The sequence below is a fragment of the Carettochelys insculpta genome, chromosome 2 (genome assembly GCF_033958435.1).
Source record: "Carettochelys insculpta isolate YL-2023 chromosome 2, ASM3395843v1, whole genome shotgun sequence".
Classification (NCBI taxonomy): Eukaryota; Metazoa; Chordata; order Testudines; family Carettochelyidae; genus Carettochelys; species Carettochelys insculpta.
This window is the reverse complement of record NC_134138.1, coordinates 227,478,694-227,502,328: the sequence shown is the minus strand read 5'-3', so window position 1 is coordinate 227,502,328 and position 23,635 is coordinate 227,478,694. Positions and strand designations below refer to the sequence as shown.

Sequence of the window (23,635 nt, the reverse complement as noted above, 5' to 3'; positions counted from 1 at the left end):
ACTTCCACACAAAAGACTTACGTACATATGTGGAAACAGTTTGTGTCCTGGTGCTCCTCCAGACAATTACACCCACTGGAAACACCCATATCTACAATTCTAGATTATTTATTGGACCTCAAAGAAGGAAAACTTACACTACCATCCTTTAAAGGCCACGGGGACCACTCGAAGAAGAAAGAGACGTTACTCACTTGTGTAGTAACAATGGTACTTTGAGCTGTGTCCTTGTGGATGCTCCACTATCCACCCATTCCTCCTCACTTCGGAATTCTGCTTTATGTTTTTCAGATGTTTCTTGGGCAGTCTTCATGGTACTAGCTTGGACTAGATTGCACATGTGACCAAAAGTGCACAAAGAGCCCAGCGCTCTCCTGCACATGCGTGGTCCAGCTAACTATGGCTTAAAAAATCTCCAAACTGCAGTGCCAGGGCGGGCCCAACACCTGACATGGAGCACCCCAGGGACGCATCTCGAAGAACCATTGTAACTATACAAGTGAGCAACTTCTGTATCTTGGGATGTGCCTTTCTCCTCTCCTGGAATAGTCATCAAAATCTATGCCTTTCCATCTATTCCTCCAGTTGCCACAGCATTCAGGAAAATCCAGACAGATGGAGCATAAATTGTTCTCAATGCTCCAAGGTGACCCAGACAGATCTGGTGTCCTTTTCTCTTACCTATCTCTTCATCCTCCTTACCTCCTTCTCAGCTGTCCAAATCTACTCTGTCAGACCAGGGCTGCCATGCTTCATCCCAGACCGCGTACCCTACATCTGAAAGTCTGGTATCTCTGTATCAGCAACACCGCACACTCACACATTATATAATCATCACTAAACTGTAGTTTCAGGTATCCATTGACTTTTTGTCAGATGAGAGCTGGACAAAAGGGTCAGTTTGTCTGTGAGGTAGATATATCTAGATATAATGTAACACTTTGGGAGCAGGATACCCAGCATAAAGGAACAAGTTCAAATATGTCTCATGAGTTTAGCTTAATAATGGTTCTCTACATCATTTTCAGTGCATTTAATTTATGAAGATTTTTATCTCAAATTTGAATGGCCTTTAAAGCTATAGCACTAGTTTTGACCTTTCAATTCCTGTGAGCTCAGAAAAAGGCTGTTGATTAGTAGTATAGCTTTAAACTGTATTAGGTGAGTGCTCATTCCCTCTTTTAATAAACAGGTTAATTTTTAATACAACTGACTTTGATGTAATAAAAGTCAGTCAGTGTGTATTTAATTGTAGGAATTACAGAAATAAAGAATTGGAAGGGACCTTATTAGGTCATCTGGTCAAGTCCCCTTCAGTGTGATTGAACTTAATATTATCCAGACCAGGCATAGCAGATATATATCTAGCCTGATCTTTAGAACCTCCAGATTCCACAATCTGTCTTGGTAATTTGTTCCACTGTTTAATTGCTCTTACAGTTTGAAAGTTTTTCCTAACTTCTAACATTAATCTTCCTTTTTGCAATTTTAAGACCATTCCCTTTTGTCCTTTCTTTCATGGGTAAGGAGAACCATTTATCACTCTCCTCTTTACAGCAACCTTGGATGTGCTTGAAGACTGGTACCATGTTCCCCTCCTCTGCCCCGCTCTTCTCTTCTCTAGACTAAACAAACCCAGTTTTTTCAATCTTCCTCATAGGTCATACTTTTAATCCATTTTAGTTGATTAAACTTTTCTGAACTTTCTCCAATTTATTACATCATCACTGGTTGTTGCCCAGTGCTGCGTAGAATGAAAGAATTCCTTCTTTTTGTCTTGCTCACAACACTCCTCCGAGTATATCCCAGAATTATGTGAACTTTTTTGCAATACTATGTGATCCATTATAATCTCATCCTTCTATTCTGTAGCACTCCTTTCTAGGCAATCGTTTCCCATTTTTGTATTTGTGCAATTGAATATTCCTTGCTAACTTTACTACTTTATATCTGTCCATATTGAATTTCATCTTAGCTTCTTCAGACTATTTCTTCAGTTTGTCAAAATCAGTTTGAATTCTAATCTTTTTTTTCCCTGAAACACTTGCAACCCATTCTCCCTCCAGACGCCACCATTTGACAGATTCAGGTGTTATGCAAAGATCCCCAAAAAAGAGGACACAAGAATTATTTTGGCAGAAAGTTTTTGATATTATAGGGTTTGTTTCTTTATCATAGTTTCTATGAAACTAGGTTAATGATATTGTATTCCTAATGTCATGATTCACAGTGATCAGCAGAGTGGAATGGTGATGCATTTAACAGTGAAGTGAGGGGATCTCCTGCTGTCATGGGATACCCTCTTGTGGCCCTGCAGGGCTGTGTCTACACTAGAGGATTTTGTCAACAGAAGGGGCTTTCTGTCAACATAACTCAGGGAGCATCTACATACATAATGCGTTCTGTTGACAGTCTTGAATGAACTCTGGGTTTGTCTTGACGGTATTGTCCGTTGAAAATATGAGGAATAACACTTCTGTTGACAGAGTTCTGTCAACAGAAGTGCAGCGTAGACACTTCTGTCGACAAAGGGGGCTTCAGTTCACTGGGCAGCCCTGTTTGCTGAGCTTCTGGTCAGCTGTTCTGTCAACAGAAGGCACAGTGGTCTGGCTGCTCTCTGTCGACAACATAGATTGCTCTGTCGATCTGCTTTTGTGTGTAGAGGCACTCTGTCAAAAGAATTTCTGTCAGTCTCTGTCACTACCGAAACCCAAAATTACAAGATCTCTATCAAACATTCATAAACCTGAATTGTCCACCGGGGGGGAAAAATATAATCGACAGGGCCAGACAAATACCCAGAAGCCAACTACTCCAAGATAGGCCCAAAAAAGCCAATAACAGAACACCACTTGTCATTACTTACAGCCCCCAATTCAAACCACTGCAACACATCATTAAAGACCTACAGCCCATCCTAAATCATGATGCCACGCTCCAGAAGGCCCTAGGTGACAGGCCTGTTCTTTCCTATAGACAGCCTCCCAACCTTATGGGGATTCTCACTAGCAACCACAGGCTATACCACAATAATACTAATCCTGGGACTTTTCGTAGCACAAGCCCTGTTGCCAGCTTTGTCCACATATCTATTCTGGACATACCATCACTGGACCTAACCATTAATTACAGAATCACAGGCACATTCTCTTGTTCCTCAATTAACATCATATATGCCATCATGTGCTAATGATGCCAATATACCATGTATATAGGACAGACTGCAAACAGTCTTTGACAAAGAATGAATGGACATAGAGCAGATGTAAAAAATCTCCAGATATGCAAACCTGTCAGCCAGCACTTCAATGGAGTGGGCCATTACGTTAAAGACCTGAGAGTTTGTGTTCTACTGAAAAGGGACTTTAACAACCATCTACAGAGGGAATGCACAGAACTAACATTCATGTTCAAATTTGACACATTAATACATGGTTTGAACAGGGACAGCAATTACGTGACCCATTATAAGGACTCTCTTACATGCTTTGGTGTTTTATTTAACTCTTAACTCCCCTTCCTGCACACTCACACCCCTGCCCATCCCTCTGCTCTTCTGATTTGCCAACCTTGATAACCATTTTTCTGATCTGTCAACCTCGATAACAATTTTTGGACCTCTGTGCTAAATATATTGAGTCTGTTCTGGTAAGGCTATGAGCTGAATAAGTGGGTCTGTCCCTCAGAAGCTCATCACCTAATAAGTTATTTTGTTAGTTTTTGCTACAACTGCTTTTTTGTTTTAAATTAAATATATGTCTGTCATTTCATCGTGTCATTCAGATGAATCCAAACAGTGGACATTGGTACATGTTTTCTAACAGACTGATTGGTGTGTGTGTGTGTGTGTGTGTGTGTGTGTGTGTGTGTGTGTGTGTGTGTGTGTGTGTGTGTGTGTGTGTGTGTGTGTGTGTGTGTGTGCGCTTTTGTTTTGTCCTGTTCCTGTTCCTGAAAAAGAATTGCTCACTTCAATCACATAGGAAAAGATGGAAACTATTATACATATGATTGATACCCTTTAGCAATTTAGTGTTGCTTTTGGCAACTTCCCATTTTAGTTCCACTCTATTTTGCATTATGTGCAGAAAATCTGGACTTCCAGTACTTGAAGAGCTAGAATGATTGCTAATGGGGATGCAAGAAACTAAATAAATATTATTTAAAGGATGCCTTAAATAATAATAATAATAATAAAAACATTAACTTGCTGACCCTGCTTGAAGAATAAAGTTGGATGTTGCAATTTGAAGCTTTGTTTTAGCATCTGACAGACACACTTTGCATAATGATGCAGTATGTCTGAAAATTGTGCACTTGAAGAGAATGCCTTTTCCAAGATACTTATCTTTTGTAGCAGAATAAAGCGGCCAATAGATACTCCCAGTATTTTGTGTAGAGGATCTGCCCCAGTACACCAAATAACTACTAGTGGAAAGGGACAGCAAGAGGTTTGCTCAGCACACAGGTAGCCAACAGTTTTTTCCCCTGCTGAATAAAAATATTCCATTTCTCCTCCAAAGTCCTGGGAGTGAAACAGGTGAGGGCATTTTGCACAAAACACTTAAGCTTATAGAAAGTGAGCCCTTGCAACTTTGAGCAACGGGAAAATGAAAAGTATAGCCTTAGTTTTTTTTTCTTTCCAGTATTTTCTCATGCAACCTGTGGCACTGTTGTGAAATATACATTCTCTTGCCTCACTCGTTTACCAAACTATTGTACCAGTTACAAAGCCGTAAATAATATGCCACACATGATTTTACTCCTTCATTTACTACTTCTTGCAAGCAGTGTTGTTTTCAGGCAAAAACAGTATTGCTTCAGGAGCTATGTGAAGGGAAAGGTTGATGAATGCACTAATTCTGGAAAAACGTCATTTGTGCTCTATTGAAAATGCCAGACTCAGAGGACAAGCATGGCATAGTCTCACTCCCTTGGCCATTAATGCCAGCCCTTCTTTTTGTTGAACAGCTGTAAGATCAACACCGTTTCATTGGAGCACTTATAGTTTACCCCGTACCACCTGTAACCAAGTTAGATTTCACTAGTTTTTCACTGTTTTCTTTCTTTCCTCAGTATATAGTTTAAACAAATACAGTAACAATATGCTGTCAATAATTGCAGTCTGTTTTGATTCACCATACTCCTCGCCCACTGCAAACTGAAGCACTGATTAAGTAACCTGAAGTCTTTTAAAACTACCATCTATTCCAAATGTCAAATAGTGAAAACTCCTTGATTGTGGTTTAAAAAAGGCCTGCCACTGCTTTGTTTCACTAAGCATGTTCGTGCTCCCGTATCAAAGGTGCATATGATTGTTCTGGATGCCTTCCTCAAATATAAAGAGAACTTCTGCAGAGAGAGAAATTGTAAATAATTGCATACAGATTACATTTTTATCTGTAAATGTTGGTGAACGTGAATTCCAGTATACACAAACACCAGCACAATATTTCCATCAAAAATAAAAATGTATAGATAGGCAAAGTAAGCAAAATGTGTCTTGTCTTCTCTAGTATTTCACTTTGTGTTAGTTATCACATGATAGCTAATCGGGAGAATAAACACCTTTTTCATAGTGATAATGCAACCGTTGAGGGATAAGGCAGGATGAGGTTTGGGAGAAGCAGCCAGTCAGCAAAGGGAAGAGAATGTTTGCCATCAAAACTGGTAGAAAGCAAATCATCATAATAAACAGCAACAAAAATAGTGTGTGAAGAATTTAAGTGTGTCCTACAAGTAGATTTCTAAGTGAAATGTAATTTCCCTCTCTGTATTCATCAGCTTAAAGAAACTGGCTTAATCTTTTTTAAAAAGGACTTTTCCTTGCATAACTATGAAAAAGAACAGCTTGTTTTCTACTTTGCTAACATTAAAAGTCATTGTTAGTAAGTGTAGCTCCCAATTCATTACTGTAGTCATGTTTTCAGAGCCTGGCATTTGAGATAAACCCTTTGCAAATGAAGACAGCATCCATTTTCCTTGTACCTCAGGCCATATAGAATTGATTGGGGTAATAAAATGACAGTACCTTTATAATGTATGGATGGCTCTCTAATTTGAAAGCTAGTTCCAGCCTGATTCAAACTTTGTTTAAAGCCAGTTTATGACTTGCATAATTTTCAACCGGACTAGGATAAAGAAAACTGATACAGATTTGATATAACATATTCAAACCTGCCATGTTGAAGTTACCTCACATGGGGAGATTTTAGAAGATTTTTGGTTGGTTGGATTTTTACAGTGGCAATGGCAGAAGAATAATTGAACTTCTACCTGACATAAATATAATTGCAAAGTACAGTTTAAATTTTCCACCATCTTGTTTCAAAAACAGCTTTTAATTTTCTGTATGTCTAAACAATGTAATGTGAGCATATAGTTATATTATGGTTTGAAGAGTCAGTTCTTCTTTTTCTTCATCAAAATGAATGTCTGAGGCTTCAGTTCTGTACAGTTTAACAGCTGCTGTGATTTTAGTAGAGACTTGAGAGATAATTATGGTATGTTATCACAGATCTCCCTGCATGCTGTATACTTGCAAGCTATTTTTGAATGGCTGCATTGTGGCACCTTACAGTCTAACAGATTTATTTGGGCATAAGCTTTCATGGGTAAAAATAATTTTTTCAGATGCAACATTTTCATGTTCCAGTTTCACACTGGGCAAAAATTTAGTCCCTCATTTACTGTTTATGACTGTGTGTGTGTGTGTGTATATGAAATTGAGAGAGAGAAAGAGAAGCTGCTTCTACACTCATCCCCCTCCCCTTGGAGGTGGCATGATGATGAGGCAATTCAAAGGAGGCTAATGAGGTGCTAACATGCGTATTCAGCGTCTCATTAGCATAATGGCAGCCGCGCTAATTTCTAAGCTATTAACTCCAAATTGTAGATTTACAGTGAAGATCGGGGCAGCTTCAAAATAAGCGCACCACTTTGACATTCCCTTACTCCCACACAAGTAGATCGGAGTAAGGGAATGTCAGAGCGGAGTACTTATTTCGAAGATGCCCCTATCCACACTGTCAATCTGCAATTCAAAGTTAGCAGCTTTGAAATTCACATGGCCGCTATTATGCTAAAGAGGGGCTGAATATGCATGTTGATGCCTCATGAGCCTGCTTTGAATTACCTCATTACCTTGCCACCTCCGATGGGAGGGTGAGAGTGTGGAAGCAGCCAGAAAGAGATGAGTGTTCTGAACTTCATGACTCATTCCAGAGCCTGAGTTTTCTCAGCTTGGAGAGAGAATTTGAGATAATGTCCACCAGCAAGGGTCCCAGTCCACAAGCAGGGGTCTAACTGAAGTATCCCTGTCTCTGACTGATGATATATCCTCCTAAAGAATGGAATCATTCCAGTCTGCTCAGCGTTGTTTCTTGTTGTGAGGGAGTCGCTAATAGGGAGTTACTATCTAGTAACGCTGATAGAGTACCCATGCCAGAAATGGCAGTTGCTTCCTAAAAGTGAGTGTGGGGGGGACACTGATGCCTGAACTATGGCCCTACCACCATCCTACCCCATTCCCCCAAACCCAAACCCTAGCACTGCCATTCCTGTGAGGCCCCACTCCCACACTGCTTTTTCCCCCTAAGATCCCTGCCCCGCATCACTTACCCTTATGGCTTGTCAGAAGTGGAGAGGATCATGGCTCCCTGGCCAGCACCCTGACCCATGCTCCTCCTCTAGCTTGTCTTTTTTTCTTCTTGAGCCATGGCTGGTCAGTCACCCAGCTTTTTCTACAGTATAAGTGTAAAATATATACATACTGTGTTATTGGAAGCAAACTTCAGAGCCTGAATATTTCATATTTTGAACACTCAGAAGTATAACACATGTATGTATAATACCTATCCATGTGTGTTTTTATAAAATGTTTTCTTGAGTGCTAAAAAGAAACAAAAAAAAATCACACCTGAAATTTAACTTACCATATTATCACCACATATTAGTGACTATTCTCTGAGGTTGTAAATATCTATTCTTCTAAAAACTTTCATTTTGAGGAGTTAATATTTTCAGTTCTCTTGGGAGTTACATCAATGATTAAGTACAATAAAAACTGTCTGTAATTGAAGGAACTGTCCATCATGAAAACTGTCATTTATTCTTTTTATTCATTGGTCAAATACTTTTAGGGAACTGCAGGGTGCTTTCCCACTTTCCCATCTTTCATTTTATCAGCTCTGGTGACCTAAGCTTTTAAAACCATTTCAGAATGTCTAAATTAAATCAGCAATGTCTTTGTGTCTTATGCCGTTCTCCTCCCACCCCCCTTGCAAAAAAAAAAAAAAAAAAGTTACCAAGGATTGACTCACTGTTCCCTCGCTGCCAGCCACCCCCCGCCCGGTGATATAGGTTTAAATCTACATAATGTAGCTCAGAGATTGTGTTCAAATACCTAGTAAATATTTGTCAAAGGCCAATGCAACCCCATCATTTCCCCCATTTCTTTTTTATTTTTATTTCTCTAGGACTGGAATATCAGAGTTCTTACAGATTGGAATTATATGTATTGATTGTATACAAAAATGTGCATCATATTTGTACAATCTGCCAATATCATCTCACTTTTTATATTTGAGCACTAACACCAAAGTCACAATTCATAACATCTTTGTATATGCATCTAGAATTTCCATCTGTTTATTGAATGCTGCTTCTTCTCAATTAAATGCCAGCCTGTTACTGAAGTGTGAGTCCAAACAGTCTTGATCTCCAAGAAGTCTTAGATGTAGATCAGAACTTTGTAACAGTTTAACATAGCTACTGTTGATTTTAACAGTAGTTTCTTCAAAATTAAAGTACAGAACATTCTCTGTGTATATATGACGAACATACCTTGTAAAAGTCACTTTTTCAGTAAACTGGAAGCTTTATTTTTAATAGTGACTTCTCCCCATAATTTATTCATTTTTAATGAATATTGTGGTCAGTTGGGAATATATACTTATAATGGGTTCAGAATGAAGATATGTGACCCTCCATATGTTGGTCCCTACATATGTTGGTCAGAAAATATAATGGTAGTCTAATGAACCTAGATGGGCATAAGCACAAAAGATGTGTATCAAATACTTCAGATAATTGAGGCTTAAAAGTAGTTACAGTTATTTCTTTGCTTCCTACTACAAATAAACAAATGAGAAATCCTTTATTACAATGTAAAAATGACTACGTTAGGTTTACTGCAGCCTTAGAATCCTGGAATTTATCCTACAGGGACAAGGGAGTTCTTTGAGTGATTGAGGTGTATATTCCATTCAAGAATGTTCAGACTCGGCATACCAAAGCCAGGGAACTTTGCTTTAGCAGCACTCACTGAGAGAGCACTTTCATCATTGTAGCCTCCCATCGCTATGTGAGTTCAGCAGTGCCCTGAACCCGTGTTTCTTCTCACGTCTGGTGGCTAGGTTTGGAGCATTTCGGGGTTGGGTCTCATGTCATGTTCTTGGTCTAAGTGTTTCCATATTTTTTGTTAAATATTTAAATCTAATAGTACCATAGGTTTCAGTTTAGCTTCTTGTAGTTCCAAGTTTTAGCCTGAGATGATGCCTTTTCTGGGTTTTGAATACTATCAGCAGGTATGGAAGAGCACATGCATCAGACAAGAGATCCCTTATGGGAGGGTCTATTAAAAGAGGTTCTCTATGTCCAGAATAGAAAATGATAAAATCTGGTTATGATCTGCTGTAAAATAGTCAAATGAAAAATAATCCTATTCAATCAGATTGGCTGGCTGTGTCTACACTACCTCCCTACTTTGAAGGGAGGATGGTAAGTAGGGTGTTGGGAGTTTATTAATGAAGTACTGTGGTATATATGCAGCACTTCATTAAGCAAATTCCCCCACACGGCAACTTCGAAGTGCCGGCTCGCATCTAGCCGCGGCTAACCTGCCGGTACTTTGAAGTGTTCGGGCAATTTCAAAGTTCCTTTATTCCTTAAAATTTTTTTAAATCACTTCAAATAGGGAGGTAGTGTAAACAAGCCCATTGTGTAATGGCAGACAGCTAAACAGTGAAACTTTTTAAAGTGCTTATATACAAATGCTAGAAGTCTGAATAGTCAGTTGGGTGAATTAGAATGCGTCATATTGAACGAAGATATAGATATAATAGGAATCACAGAAACTTGGTGGAATTAGGCTAATCATGGGGACATGTCAAGTTCTTGGTCTCAGTGTTGCCATATTTCTTGTTGAATAGTTAAATCTAGAAGTACCATATGTTTCAGTTTAGCTTTTTGTAGTTAAGAGTTTTAGCCTGAGGTGATGCTTTCTCTTGGTTTTGACTACTGTCAACAGGTCCGGAGGAGTATGTGCATCAGACAGAGAGATCCCTTAGGGGAGGGAGCTTTAAAAAATTTCACTATTTAGCTGTCTGCCATTACACGATGTGATTGAATAGGACAGAAAATTGAGACAGAAAATATAGTCAAAGGATAGAACAGTTTGTGCTGGTTTGGGGAGTGCACTATATATGAAAGAAAGCGTAGGATCAAATGAAGATCTTGAATGAACCAAACAGTTCAATGGAATATCTGTGAATAGTAATTCTGTGCTCTAATTATATAAATATAGCAGTAGGGATATATTACTGACCCCCCTGACCAGAATGGTAATAATGATTGTAAAATACTCAGGGAGCTTGGAGAGGTTATAAAAATAGAACAATCAGTAATAATGGGGGATTTCAACTATCCCCATATTGACTGGGTATACATCACCTCAGGATGAGATGCAGAAATAAAGTTTCTTGACACTTTAAATTATTGCTTCTTCGAGCAGTTGGTTCTGGAATCCTCAAAAGGAGAGGCAATTCTTGATTTAGCCCTAAGCAGAGTGCAAGATCTGGTCCAAGATGTGAATATAGCTACCCTGCTTTGGTCTTCCTGGCTGCGGACATGATGGTGGTTCCCAAACCCAAGCCATTCTTTTTAGGTGACATATCTGAGGAACTGTCGAAGACTGAGGTGTCATTAGAGGAGGTTTTGGAGCAAACTGATAAACTAAACAGTAATAAGTCACCAGGGCCACATGGCATTCACTCAAGAGTTCTGAAAGAACTAAAATGTGAAATTGCAGAACTATTAACAGTGGTTTGTAACCTAGCCATTAAACCATCTTCTGTACCAAATAACTAGAGGATATGTAATGTGATGTCAATATTTAAAAAGGCTGCTAGAGGTGATCATGGCATTTACAGGCTGGTAAATCTAAATTCGGCACCAGGCAAATTGTTTGAAACTATACTGAAGAACAGCATTTTCAGACATATAGATGACCATAATTTATTAGGGGGAAAGTCAACATGGTTTGTAGAAGAAAATAATGACACCAATCTATTAGAGTTCTTTGAGGGCATTAACAACCATGTGAACAAGGAGGATTCAGTGGACATGATGTACTGAGATTTCTAGAAAGCCTTTGACAAGGTCCATCACTTAAAGGCTTTTAAGCAAATTAAGCTGTCATAGGGTAAGGGAAGTCCTCTCATAAACTGGTGACTGGTTAAAAGATGGGTAACAAAGGGTAGGAATAAATGATCTCTCTTCAGAATGGAGAGAGATAACTAGTGCTGTCCTCCAGTGATCCATATTGGGACCAATCCATTCAATATATTCATAAATAATTTGGAAAAAGAGTAACAGAGAGGTAGCCGTGTTAGTTTGTATTCCAACAAAACAAAACAGCAGAAGTGTAACACTTTAACAAAATAAAAACAGGAAAAAGAGGTAAACAGTGAGGTGGCAAAATTTGCAGATGATACAAAGCTTCTCAAGATAGTTAAGTACAAAGCAAACAGTGAAGAATTTCAAAGGGATCTCAAAAAATGATATGACTGGAGAACAAAATGACAGATGAATTATAATGTTGACAAATGCAAAGTAATGAGTATTGGAAAATACAATCCCTACACAATCTGTGTATAAAATGATGGGCACTAAAGTAGCTGTTACTGCTTAAGAGAAAGATCTTGGAGTCATTGTGGATGTTTCTCTGAAATCATCCACTCAGTGTGCAACAACAGTCATAAAAGGAAACAAAATATTAGGAATTATTAAGAAAGTAATAGAGACTCGGAGAAAATATCTTATTGCTTCTATTCTTATTGCCTTTTGAATACTACGTATAGATGTGGTCACCTCATCACAAAGAAGCTTTCATGGCTTTGAAAAAAGTTCAGAAAAGGGTAACAAAAATCATTGGGGTATGGAACAGCCTCCATATAAAGATATGTTAATAAGACTGGGACTTCCACTTGGAAAAGAAGTGAATGAGGGGGTGGGGAATATGATAGAGGGCTATAACATCATGACTGATGTGGAAACAGTGAATGAAGAAGAGTCATTTACTACTTCCCATAATATAAGAACTAGGGGTGTTGCCAAATGAAATTAATAGGTAGCGGGTTTAAAACAAATAAAAGGAAGTACTTCTTCACACAGTGCACAATCAACCTGTGGATCTCATGGCTAAAGGATGTTGTCAAGTCCAAAACTATTACCTAGTTCAAAAAAGAGCTAGGTAAATTCATAGGTCCGTCAATGGCTATTTGCCAGGAGAGCCAGCAATGGTGTCCCTAGCCCCTGTTCAGGGATGGGAAAGAGTGACAGGATGGATTACTTGATAATTACCAGTTCTGTTCATTTTCTCTTGGGCATCTGACATTGGCCACTATCAGAAGACAGCATTTTGGGCTAGTTGGACCTTTAGCCTGACCCAGTATGGCCATTCTTCTGTTCTTATGCCTATTTTATGAGATTATCCCTACTAATGACCCCCAAACGCAATATTTCTTGATCTTTCATTCAGAGGACATCGGAGAAAGAGTCTCCATTTTTAAGTCTTTTATGAATATAATGCAGCTAGTGAAGGACTTGCATCTGAGGTAGCACCTTTTGAAGCTGGCTGTGAGGCCCATTGGTGTGAGGGACCACTCCAGTTGTCAGGTTCCCCAAATAACATTTAATCCAGTACACAAAATAGTGCTATATCCTGACTTGGCTCCTTTGCCCAGAAGGAAGAGGGATCATTCTTCCTGAGGTTCTCTAAGGAAAAGATTCACAGACCAAAGCCACTCCACAGTTACAAGGAATAACCCAGCAACAGCTATGAAACAAGAACTATAATCTTGAATGAACTGTCACTGTAAAAATGATGTAACACTATAACCTGTGGAAAATGCTTTTCACATCATGAACACTCCGTACCTGACCTTTCATTCTGTGTCTTTAAAGGAAATCTGTACAACACCTTTAAAAAACAATGTAGGAACCAGTGATGTTAATTGCTCCTTTCCTCTTGAATAGTGTCTTCCAACGTGTTTTAAATCCTTGTGCTTAATGGTGTTTAGCTGTGACAGACCTGAAGAATTTTGTTGCTCAAAACTTGTTTCTCTCACCAACAGAAATTGGTCCAACAAAAGATACTACCTCACTTATGTCATCTCTCTCATGTCACTAGTACAAATAGTGTTATCAGAAGCAACTAGTGCCAGTGTGCACGAGAAGAAGACTTTTTGTATGCTAGTTTTCTTATTGCATATAAAATTAATGAACATTAATACAAATACAACTGTTGTGAATGTTCTTTAAACAAGTTACGGTCCCTCAACTGATGCTATGTGAATCTCTATTTAACTTCCACATGCATAAACATGCATTGGTTGATTCTGAGTCTGTGCCACAAATACCGTTTTGTTTTGTTTTTTAAATTGGGAGTGTTTGTTTTGGAGGTCACATGCATCCCCTAAGGAGCAGAAGTATCCAAAATGCTCACTACTGACCTCTACAGTCTAGCTAGAAGCGTCAGTGACAAGTTCCAGAGAAAATCTTCTCTGTGGTTCTTCATGACACAAAACCTTGTGGAAGAACAAAAGTCAAGACATTCTGCCAAGTGGACTTAGAGCATTCCACATATCCATAAGAGGTGGGTAGGCAAAACGTTAACTCACTAGCAGCGCTCCTTGAATGAATGTACTTTTTCAAATTTACTATTCTTTCCATAGAAAGAGTTTTTGCCGTAGGGTGGGTCTCAACATTTCTTGATACATTTTAGAACTGTCTGTTGCTTATGATGAGGATATGGTGTGAGAATATCAATCATCATTAATGCATGTAATTAACTCAAAACTAATGCATTGTTTTAATGAGCATTAAATGCACATCAGGGCACCATGCTAGGCATGGCACCACTGCATGCCTCCAGGGCAGCGATGTACTTCGTCCAGTCACCCTGCTCCACTACTACTCCTGCCTTGTGTCTGCCCCCAAGCCCCACCCACTCAGTCTCACCCAGCCGAGTTGCTGCTTGCAAAGCTGCTCCGGATCTGGAGCCTGCCTACTGTCTGCTACAAAGGGCAGAGGGGCTGATATTGGGCTGTTCCCCTCTTGGACATCTGCATAACCAGTCTCTGCTGAGTGGGGATCAGGAAGCCAGAGTGCTGCTGGCTCAAAAAGCATTCAGCTCCTGAGTGCTCTGCTTAAAGACACAGTCGTCTTGCAACACACACACACGCTTCCCACCAAAAGCCAAAAATAAGTGACATTCTATTAGTTTAACAATGAGAGATTAAAACTAGTATTGATCACTAATATTTTTAATTGTTTGACTTTCCTAAAATCCTTTCAATTTATTGGTACCCATGAGTCTCATTAAAATTCCCACTAATTAGTACTATTACTTGGTAACTTTTATTTTGTTAGTAAATTGAAAAGTCATAGTGTGAACAAGACTCCAACTTCTTCTCTCATTGTTACCACTTTGTCAATTACAGGCACGTGAGCAGTTGTCCCTTTCATCATATGACTGCTTGCAAGGAGGTCCCCCCACCATAAAATTTGAAAGCTGTGTTTCACGTGTTGTCTGTCTATTTCTGTCTGGTTTTGGTCAATCCTTAGGTCTCTCACAGCTTTCTTCAAATTTCATACTACTGTTCAGAGTTAACTATATTGACAATCATGTTGTCTTGACAAGCCAGTGCAGCAGGACCATGAGAAGTGTTTCTGCAAGGCAATAATCATGTGGCTGCTTCTACCTCCTCTTTCTCTAATAAAAGACATTGGGTCAGCCAATTTTGTCCTTAAAAGGATAGTTTAAATACAGAGAACAGTGGCCGAGGCCTGTTGTTGTTTCACCAGGAGGGTGGTGAAGCTCTGGCATAGGTTATATAGAAAGGTGTTGGAATCTCCATCCGTAGAGGTTTTTAAGTGCCAGCTTGACAGCTCCATGACTGGGATGATTTAATTGGGATTGGTCCTGTTTTGGGCAAGGGGTTGGACTTGATGACCTCCTGAGGTCTCTTCCAGCCTTCTAATTCTATATTGGGTTCTTTGTGTGTTGCAAGAAGAAATGCTCCATACTAGCTAGGAGAGGAAAATCTGTGGAATCCTGGCCCTGTTGGCAAAGGAGTTTGTAGCTGATACTCAGATTGGTTGATTTTTGAAAGTTAATATCCTCTCAACTATAGGAGTATAAAATATTAGCATTGCCCATATATGTTGTCATATTTGACTTTTTAACATCTATTGGACAGTGTTTTTAAATTGGCGTTTATTTTTACCCCACCTTTCTTAGTAAAAACAAGACTAACTTGACCACACTTGGTGGAACCAAATTAAATAATATGCTTGCATGAAAGTGACAGGCAAAATCTAGGGAGCTAGAAGTCACCTGGACCAAGTGGCCTGCTCAAGAAGATCATTCTTCTCCAACAGAAGCTTCTGTCACCTTTCTCTTTGAGAGCAGAGAAGCTCTTGCTGCTGCAAACAGTCATCGAACCGCCAAAGAGACAGAGCTGAAAAGAACTGCAACTCCTCTCTCCCAAAAGGGCAGTGGAAACTCATTGACTGGCAATCACACTAATTAGCTTTCTTGTCTTTAAAGAGAGAACAAAGAATTCAAAACAGTCTTCTGCCAATGGGATCAGGAGCCTAGCATAGCCTAGTCACCCCAAGACAGCCACTGGGAGGAGATTAGCTAGTAGCTAAACTGAGCAGGACCAGAACCACCATTGGGCATACACACACTAAACAATTGCTTAGGGTCCTGAGCAACTCAAGGGGGCTTCATATTTGCTTTTTATTATACATGCTTGGAGGGCAAAACATTCTTGCGTAGAGCCCGTGATGAGCTAACACCATCTCTGAGCAGAATGAAGGGAGGAGCAAATTCTACTAAATCAGGTTAAGGCCCAAAAAAGATCACGGAGCATTCCAAGTGCTAAGAGTTCTCCAAATGGAACAGACAGACTAAAAGCCTTCCTAAGGAACAACCAGTTTATGTTCAGTGGGAAGATACAATGTGACTGCAGAGGAGACACAACTTGGGAGATATGAAAGGGAGAAGTGGGTCAGAGGAGAGGACACAGGAAAGAACATATTCCATGACAGTGGTGTCTCTTCTAATTGTTCTCATCAAAGATCCTCCTTCTGCTTGTCTTAAGTTTCCCTCACTGAAGCTTAAGCTGGTAGGCTATGTAATGGGACAGGGTATTCAAATACTCATAAGCCATTAAAGAAGATGTGCAAGGAAAAGGAGCCAATGGACTGAAGAAGTCTATTTTATTTTATTGTAATTATTTTTCTAGTCATCCTCCTCCATGAGGAATTCAACAAACCATTCATATTTCCCTATATAGTCCCCCAAAGGGCACTCATTCCAGTCTTAAGCACATCTCTTATCCTCTCCAACCTCTATGTGGGAAAATACCCAATTAAAGATCTACTCGCTACTCATTCTTTCACCTCCAGAGATTCCAAGATCACAGTGCTGAAATGAGCAGATTTTGTTTCTCAAACCAAGGAACTGAAAATCAGCAGTTTTTAATGGACTACTATAATTTGTAAAAATAATCAGTGCAATTTTTTCTCTTGTTTTCTGATTTCTAGTTATGAGAGTCTGAAGAATGTTTCTCACTACTGTTGGTTTTTTACCTTTTAAATTGAAACACCAGCATAGGAAGCAACCTACAAATTACCCTCCTGAAAGCATAACAAAAGATCTGGTTATGAGCAAAAATGCGAATAGAGTATTTGTTCCAGACTCTTCACCTCTTGCCTTTGGAGTATATATTTAGAGAGTTCAAACAGATGTATTAAGCTAAATTGCACACACTGCCAACGTAAATCTTAGAGAAAATCAGTAATGAACACCTCTGCTTACAGTTTCTAAGAGAGCATTGTTTGATATCCTTGCACTGAAGGTCTCTAGAGATAAGGAAAGTGATATATCAAATGTACGTATTCCATGTTTTATGTGATGGCATCTAAACTAATTTTTGCAATGAGCATTATAACAAAAATAGTACAGCTGGTACAGACTTAGAGTTGTTCTATATTTTAAAATGTTTCAATCTATGCCACAGTCTCAGCCAGTGGAGGTGTTAAAAGTGCTTTTTTTCTTTTTTTTTTTGACTAGCATAATGTAGGTGCACATATTGGAGGATAAACTGAAATGTAATCCTGAAAATAGAATAAGAGTTCTTCTCTCATACAAGACTATCTAACTGCAGGGTTATTATTGTTTAGGAAATGATGCTTCAAAGCAAACAAATACCAAGACACTTCCTACTTAAATTAAGTGAGCTAAAACGAACACACAACATCATAGAAATATAGCACTGGAAGGGACCATCACTGAAAGGTGTTTGTCCAACCTGTTTGTAAAAGCCTCCTATGATGGGGATTCCACACACTCCTTTGGAAAAAGTTTCACTGGCACTTGGACCATACAGAGAAGTCAAAAGGTCAGATTTTAGCACTCCATTGCAGAAAGGTTGCCGACCCCTGGATTATACAGTAGGTGACATGTTTATTGAACCTGGTGTTAGATTTGGGAGTATTAACTGGAGGGGGAAAAATAAGAAGAAAAGTGACATGGACCAGATTGGCTTTTCAGTTATGCCTATCTATCACTATTAGGCCAATTAAACTTAATATAAGTGAACCACAGCTCCCAATTTTTGCATCAAACTGAGTAGGGACATAAAGAATATATAGTAGTGATAAAGTACTGTAACTTACTCCAATTTGGTGTGTAGTTGGTATGCATATTTAACCTGCACACTGATAGGGAGTGATGGAAAAGCACCTAGCAGGAATATGGTACATATATCAGTCACAAAAATATAAAAATGTAGGACTCTAAAGGACCTTGAGATGTTTTTAATACCTCTGTTAAGCAGTTTGTCCCAGATTAAACCAATTATTTCTTGTCTAGTTGCCATTGAACACAAAGATCCCTGTCCTCTGAAAACACTCTAATATATTTTCAAATATTTCAAATAATCTTTTTTCAACACAAAATATGCTCATTTTTACCTTTCTTAAAAGGACGTGTTTTCTAAATCTTAATAAATTTTGTTGCTCTCCTTTGGACTCTCCCCAGTTTGTCCCCATCTTTTTCACAATATGGCACCCAAAACTGAACACAGTACTCCAGCTGTGGCCTTAGCAGTGCTAATCAGAAAAGAACAGTTATCTCCTGAGTCTGACATACACATATTTTTTAATTCACCACAGAATATTATCCTTTTTCCTCAACAGCATCACATTGTTGGCACATTCTCAATTTGTCATCTGCTGTAACCCCTAGATCCTTTTCAGCAATACTACTGCCTTGTCTGTTGTCCCCCATTGTGTCTTAATGCATTGGATTTTTCCTTCCTCAGTGGTGTACTTTGTACTTGTCCTTATTGAATTTCATCCTGCTAACAGGATGCCAATTTTCCAATTTGTCAAAATCATTTTCAGTTTGAATCCTATCACACCATGCTTGCAACCCCTCCTAGTTTCTTTTCATGACAGATTTTATAAGCCTATTCTCCATTCCATTATCCATGTCGCCAGTGAAAGTGATGAATAGTTGCAGACCTAGAGTAGGCTCCAACTGCACCCAATGATGTATGCCCTTGTAGTTTGATAACAAACTATTGGTAACCTCTCTTTGAGTACAGTCTTTTAACCACCTCCATCTTTCTCTGTATTGTAACATAATCATTTTGTGCACAGACAATTGCAGATAAGTCCAATTTGTCCTGTTTTACCTCTTCTCCAGTTCAAAACCAAATTAATTTTTTATGAAACTCTTATAGCCATTTATCTCACCTTTGAATTTCACCTAATGACTCAGTGGGAAAGCACCAGGAAGTGAACAGATTCTGTTTTTAATGGTATTTATTGATTTGCCAGACACAGATGGTTATTAGTGTATTTTCTAATGCTTAAATATCAAAAATATAATTAGGCTTTAAATAAAGCAAGCAACTCAAATAGAAGTGGCAAATATTCTGCTTCATAGGCAGGCAGAAGTACAAGTCAGGGTATGTTTGAAGACTTAATGGTTAATAATTACTTCTTAAATGCATCGTTTTCCAGTTCTTGTTCTGCCTTGCTCCCACTGATTTCAGAATCATACCTCTACTGATTCAAGTCAAAGGAAAATTATTTTTTCTTTTCATATGAAAGGAAAGGGAGAGAGGGAGAGAGAGAAGATGATAATGCTAATATAAAACTGTATATCTTCAAATACTGTACAAACATTTATTAATTCCCACAATACCCCTGTGTGGAAAGTATATAATACCTCCATTTTATAGAGGGAAAAACTGACACAGAAATTAAATGATTTGCCCAGGTTCAAAGGTTGTTAGGATTTAGGAATTTCCTGGCATATATGCCTGTGTTCTGACCAGAGCGCCTCTAAAAAGTCTCTCTTTTGTGGAGTACCACTTCAACACACTTCTGAGGGGTATATTTGTCTCTGTTGCCCTCAGGACTCCGAACCGTCAAATGAAGTGGTCTCAGAGGCCCCAGGTAATGTGGTACCCTCTACCTCAAGAAGCAGCTCTGAAGAGCTGGTAGCGGTGGCACAGAAACATCCAGAAGAGGTAGGACATTCTGTGTCTATTCTATTCCTCAGTTTATGTTGGATATGTAGATTTATTGCAATTTTTCATGCCTGGTCTTGTTTTACTTACAGCAAAGCCACTATTAAAGATAGTGCTCAGAATTACCCTTCCACACTATGTTCCTGTCACCTAAGATGTAAGGCATGTTGCAGTGTGTGGAGCCTGAACCAGTTTTGTCCGCTAGTTAAGCCTGTTCTGTCTACTGTTAACTAACACTCTCATGATGAATGACTGGGCATTGCAGGAACAACTGAAAAGGCAAGAATTGCTTCAAATCCTGAGGAAATCAAAAGAAGTACGGGATTATTATTATTATTGGTTATTACAGGATTTTTTGTAACACTATTGCCAAACTTCTTAGAGGTAACCTTGGCTGCATTATGCTGGCCATAATCCCCTTCATTCATAAGGAAAAGAATTTTGACAAGGTATTTTACTGTGATTTTCTGTTTCAGCCCCTATTAAGAACACCTTCGTGGCATCAGATGCTAGGTGGACAATCTATGTCTATGGCCAAGGTCTCCATAGCTAAGATAAAACTTTGGTCATCAGCTACTAAAGTCAGCTAAGTAGCTCCTTTGGACTAGCAAACCCTCCCTGACTATTGTATGCCATTGGTTTTCCCGGGAAAAAATGTACAGTAGCTGGAGGTCTTTAAAGTGTCTGACAGCATGGCATTTCTGCTGAAAAATTTTCTATAAAATTTTAATGGCATGACAAAATACAGAAATGTAAAAGACATCAGTTGAGTGAACCATTAGCATCAAACAGTAGAGTAGAGCATGAAAGTTCACTCACAGTTGCCAACTTATTGCTTAACTATATAATATGATTCAAGACTCATTCTGTTTCTGAACCTACATCACGGTTACCCCTCCATATCAGGAGAGGTAAGTTTTCTGCAAAAATTGCAAGTCCTGATCTCTCCCACGGTAAAATACATCTTTTTAGGGCATGATTATTTCTGATTTCAAAATATCCTGGTGAAAACATGATTATCATATCAGCCTAGGAGGAAAAGCTTTAATTTTCCATTTCCCCAGAACCTCTAACAGTTTTAGGTATTCCTTTCCTTCCCACAGACAAGTCAGGAAACTATCAGATGAAGTGGTCTTTATATTGAAACCAGTCTTACTCCTTTCTCAGTGTTTTTCTAGCTGCAGTACATCACATAAAGGACATCAAATTTTTGGGCATTCAATAACAGTGGAAATATGGCACATCTAATGTTGGGCCCTTTCTTTAGCCCCCTGATTCAATTTTTAGAGCTCTTTAAATATCTTCCAGAACATCCTGCAATCCCCTAGTAGTCCTGTTTCTAAGTCCAGACAAAAGAACAGAGTCCTTTACAACATGGAAATTCAGTAATTATTACCATTCCATCTGGAGTGAGGTTGCCAGTTTACTCCCATTCATTTTGTGGCAATATCTTTACTTTTAGATCTGGAAAGTTTATCCCACCTAAGTGGTCCCATCCTTAGGTCTCAGGACAATTTATTATAGAGTATTACTAATAATTCTATGTCTTGAGCAGCAGAGAGAACTTGATCTATTAATATTCACACATTTCAGCTCCTAATTCCTGGCTTTGCCAGTTTACTCTTTGATTGGCATTTTTTCTGGATATTTCTCTGTTGCTGTTCAACAATCAAGACACCACAATTACGACTACGTGCCACAAGATTAGTGGTGGGTGGAAGAGCAAAAATAGGTTTCAGAGAAAGGAGTGAATGATGACAATAGAGAAAGGAGAAAAGAAGAAAGGGGTTTGATGGATTTTGTCATTGAAAGTCTGACATTTTATCTGGGAAGGCAAACTCTAGGAAGTTCAAGGTGGAGGATGGAAGACAGAGAAGTGATGTTAAGGTTTTAGGAGTAATTGAGGATGATACTGTTTAGCCAACTGAACATGGGAAGAACAAATGGATAGGCAATCTGAAGGACTGAAATTGTCTTCAAAGATGCTCAGTATAGTGTAAGCAAGACCAGAGAGGTGAAACAGGCAAAGACTTACAGTTGGGTTTATAGGGGACTTTGAGTGGTGGAGGAGATGAACAATAGTATCTTGCCAAATTCAGAAGTTGTAATAGAGGATATAATTGGTGTAAGTTGTACATTGGGAACAAAGGCTAATGAGATTCACACATGGAAGATGTTTCTGATCGGAAACATATCCAAGAAGCTCTGCTTTATCTTATGTTTAATAGATGGGAAGGTTTCAAAAGTGTGGCATTAACAGGAGCTAGCAGAGAGCAAGTGAGAAATAATGAAGATGGTGATCAGACAGATGGATTTCAGAGTTGGATGAGTGCAAAGGAGGAAAACAGTTCATGGTGAATACAAACTGTGAAACATCCCAGTGTGAGAGTTTCAAATTAGTTTCTATAAACTGCAGTTGTCGTCTGCCAATGATGTTCCTTTGTCTCACCAATTTGAATCCAATATTCTTATGTGTTATCTTTAATTTGTTACTAATTCTAATGTTCATCATATGAGTGGCTTCAGTTGGACTGTCAAAGTAGTTGTTTCTTTTAAATTTACTTGGTTTTCTTCTTGTCAACAGAACGAAGAGCAAAATTACTAGCTTCCTTTCTCTCTGATTGCTCAGAAACCTTCCTCTTGAAGGAAAAGAGCACGGTGGGATCTGCTCCTGCCCTGTCCTCTTTCCCATGGGATCTTTATTAAACTTGTGTCATGTTTCAAATTAGATTATAATCTCTTTGTGATAGTGACCGTGTTGACACATGTTTACAGTGTATAGATAATAGAGAGCTCAGAGACATTATCACAACACAAACAATCATAAGTACAGTAGATTAGAGTATATGGGATGCAGAATCACTGTAGTTAGAAAAATGTTGTACAGTATCATGCTTTGAGTTGGTAGGAAAAGTTGTTTCTGTAGTTGCAACATTTATGAACTTCTGAATAAAATTATCTAAAATGGGTACAGGTTGCACCTCTCAAATCTGCGGTCTGGAAGGAACACAGATGTTCCAGGACAAGAGAACACCAGGCTGGGGTGGTTGCAGGAGCCTTGCCTGCCCTTTGGTAGTGAAGGCAGGAGCCAGAGCCGCAGTGCCTGAGCCCTGTAGCAGGCCTGGGGACCCTGGGCTGTGTCCAGAGTCCCAGGGAAGGGAGTCTGGAGGCTGGGGTATAAGCAGCCCTGGGAGCACAAGGCTGTTTGAGGACAGAAGCCCTTGACCTCCCCTGGTCCAGGAAGTTCTCTTGTTTTGGTCCTGTCAGTTTCTGACCATGCCAAACAAGGGAGGTGCAACCAGTAGTTAGATTATAGTACTGTTGTACTGCCACCATCCATATCATGTGTAAAATCCATCCTAAACAGAAAAAGTTTTCTGCTGTATTTTAGTGAACAGCTGTTGGAGTTAAGGTTTTATAACAACTTGCGTTATAACACCAGGCTGTTTTCACTCACATGTGACTTGCTGAATATGTTTATGCTTATTCTCTGCATGGCAATTTCTTTTTGTCTTTTAAGCTTGGTGCAATTACAGTTCTGCTACTTCTATATGAGAAGAAAGTGGAGGAAATGACATTTTTCTCATTTTATATGTAGTGACAGGCCTACAGTCCACGTGGCTGCGGTTTAAAAGATGACATTTGGGATAGCAATGGTGTGATGGAGTGGGGGGAGTGCATGTGTGAGTCAGGCTGGATGTCTGAGGCAAGCAGCAGCTCCCAGTGGCTAAGGATGACCCTGG

General features: G+C 39.1%; 1 protein-coding gene across 4 annotated transcripts in view; it reads left to right on the top strand.

The window, feature by feature from the left end:
• The window catches only part of PHF14 (PHD finger protein 14), a 286,072-nt gene that overhangs the window by 217,921 nt on the left and 44,516 nt on the right, over positions 1 to 23,635 (top strand). For 3 of the 4 annotated variants that reach the window (XM_074984680.1, XM_074984679.1, XM_074984681.1), the window contains exon 18: positions 19,779 to 19,892. The exons of the other annotated variant lie outside the window; for it this stretch is intronic. In XM_074984680.1, coding sequence (XP_074840781.1) covers positions 19,779 to 19,892 — 114 coding nt within the window. The remainder of the gene's footprint in view (positions 1 to 19,778; positions 19,893 to 23,635) is intronic. 4 annotated transcript variants of the gene reach the window in all.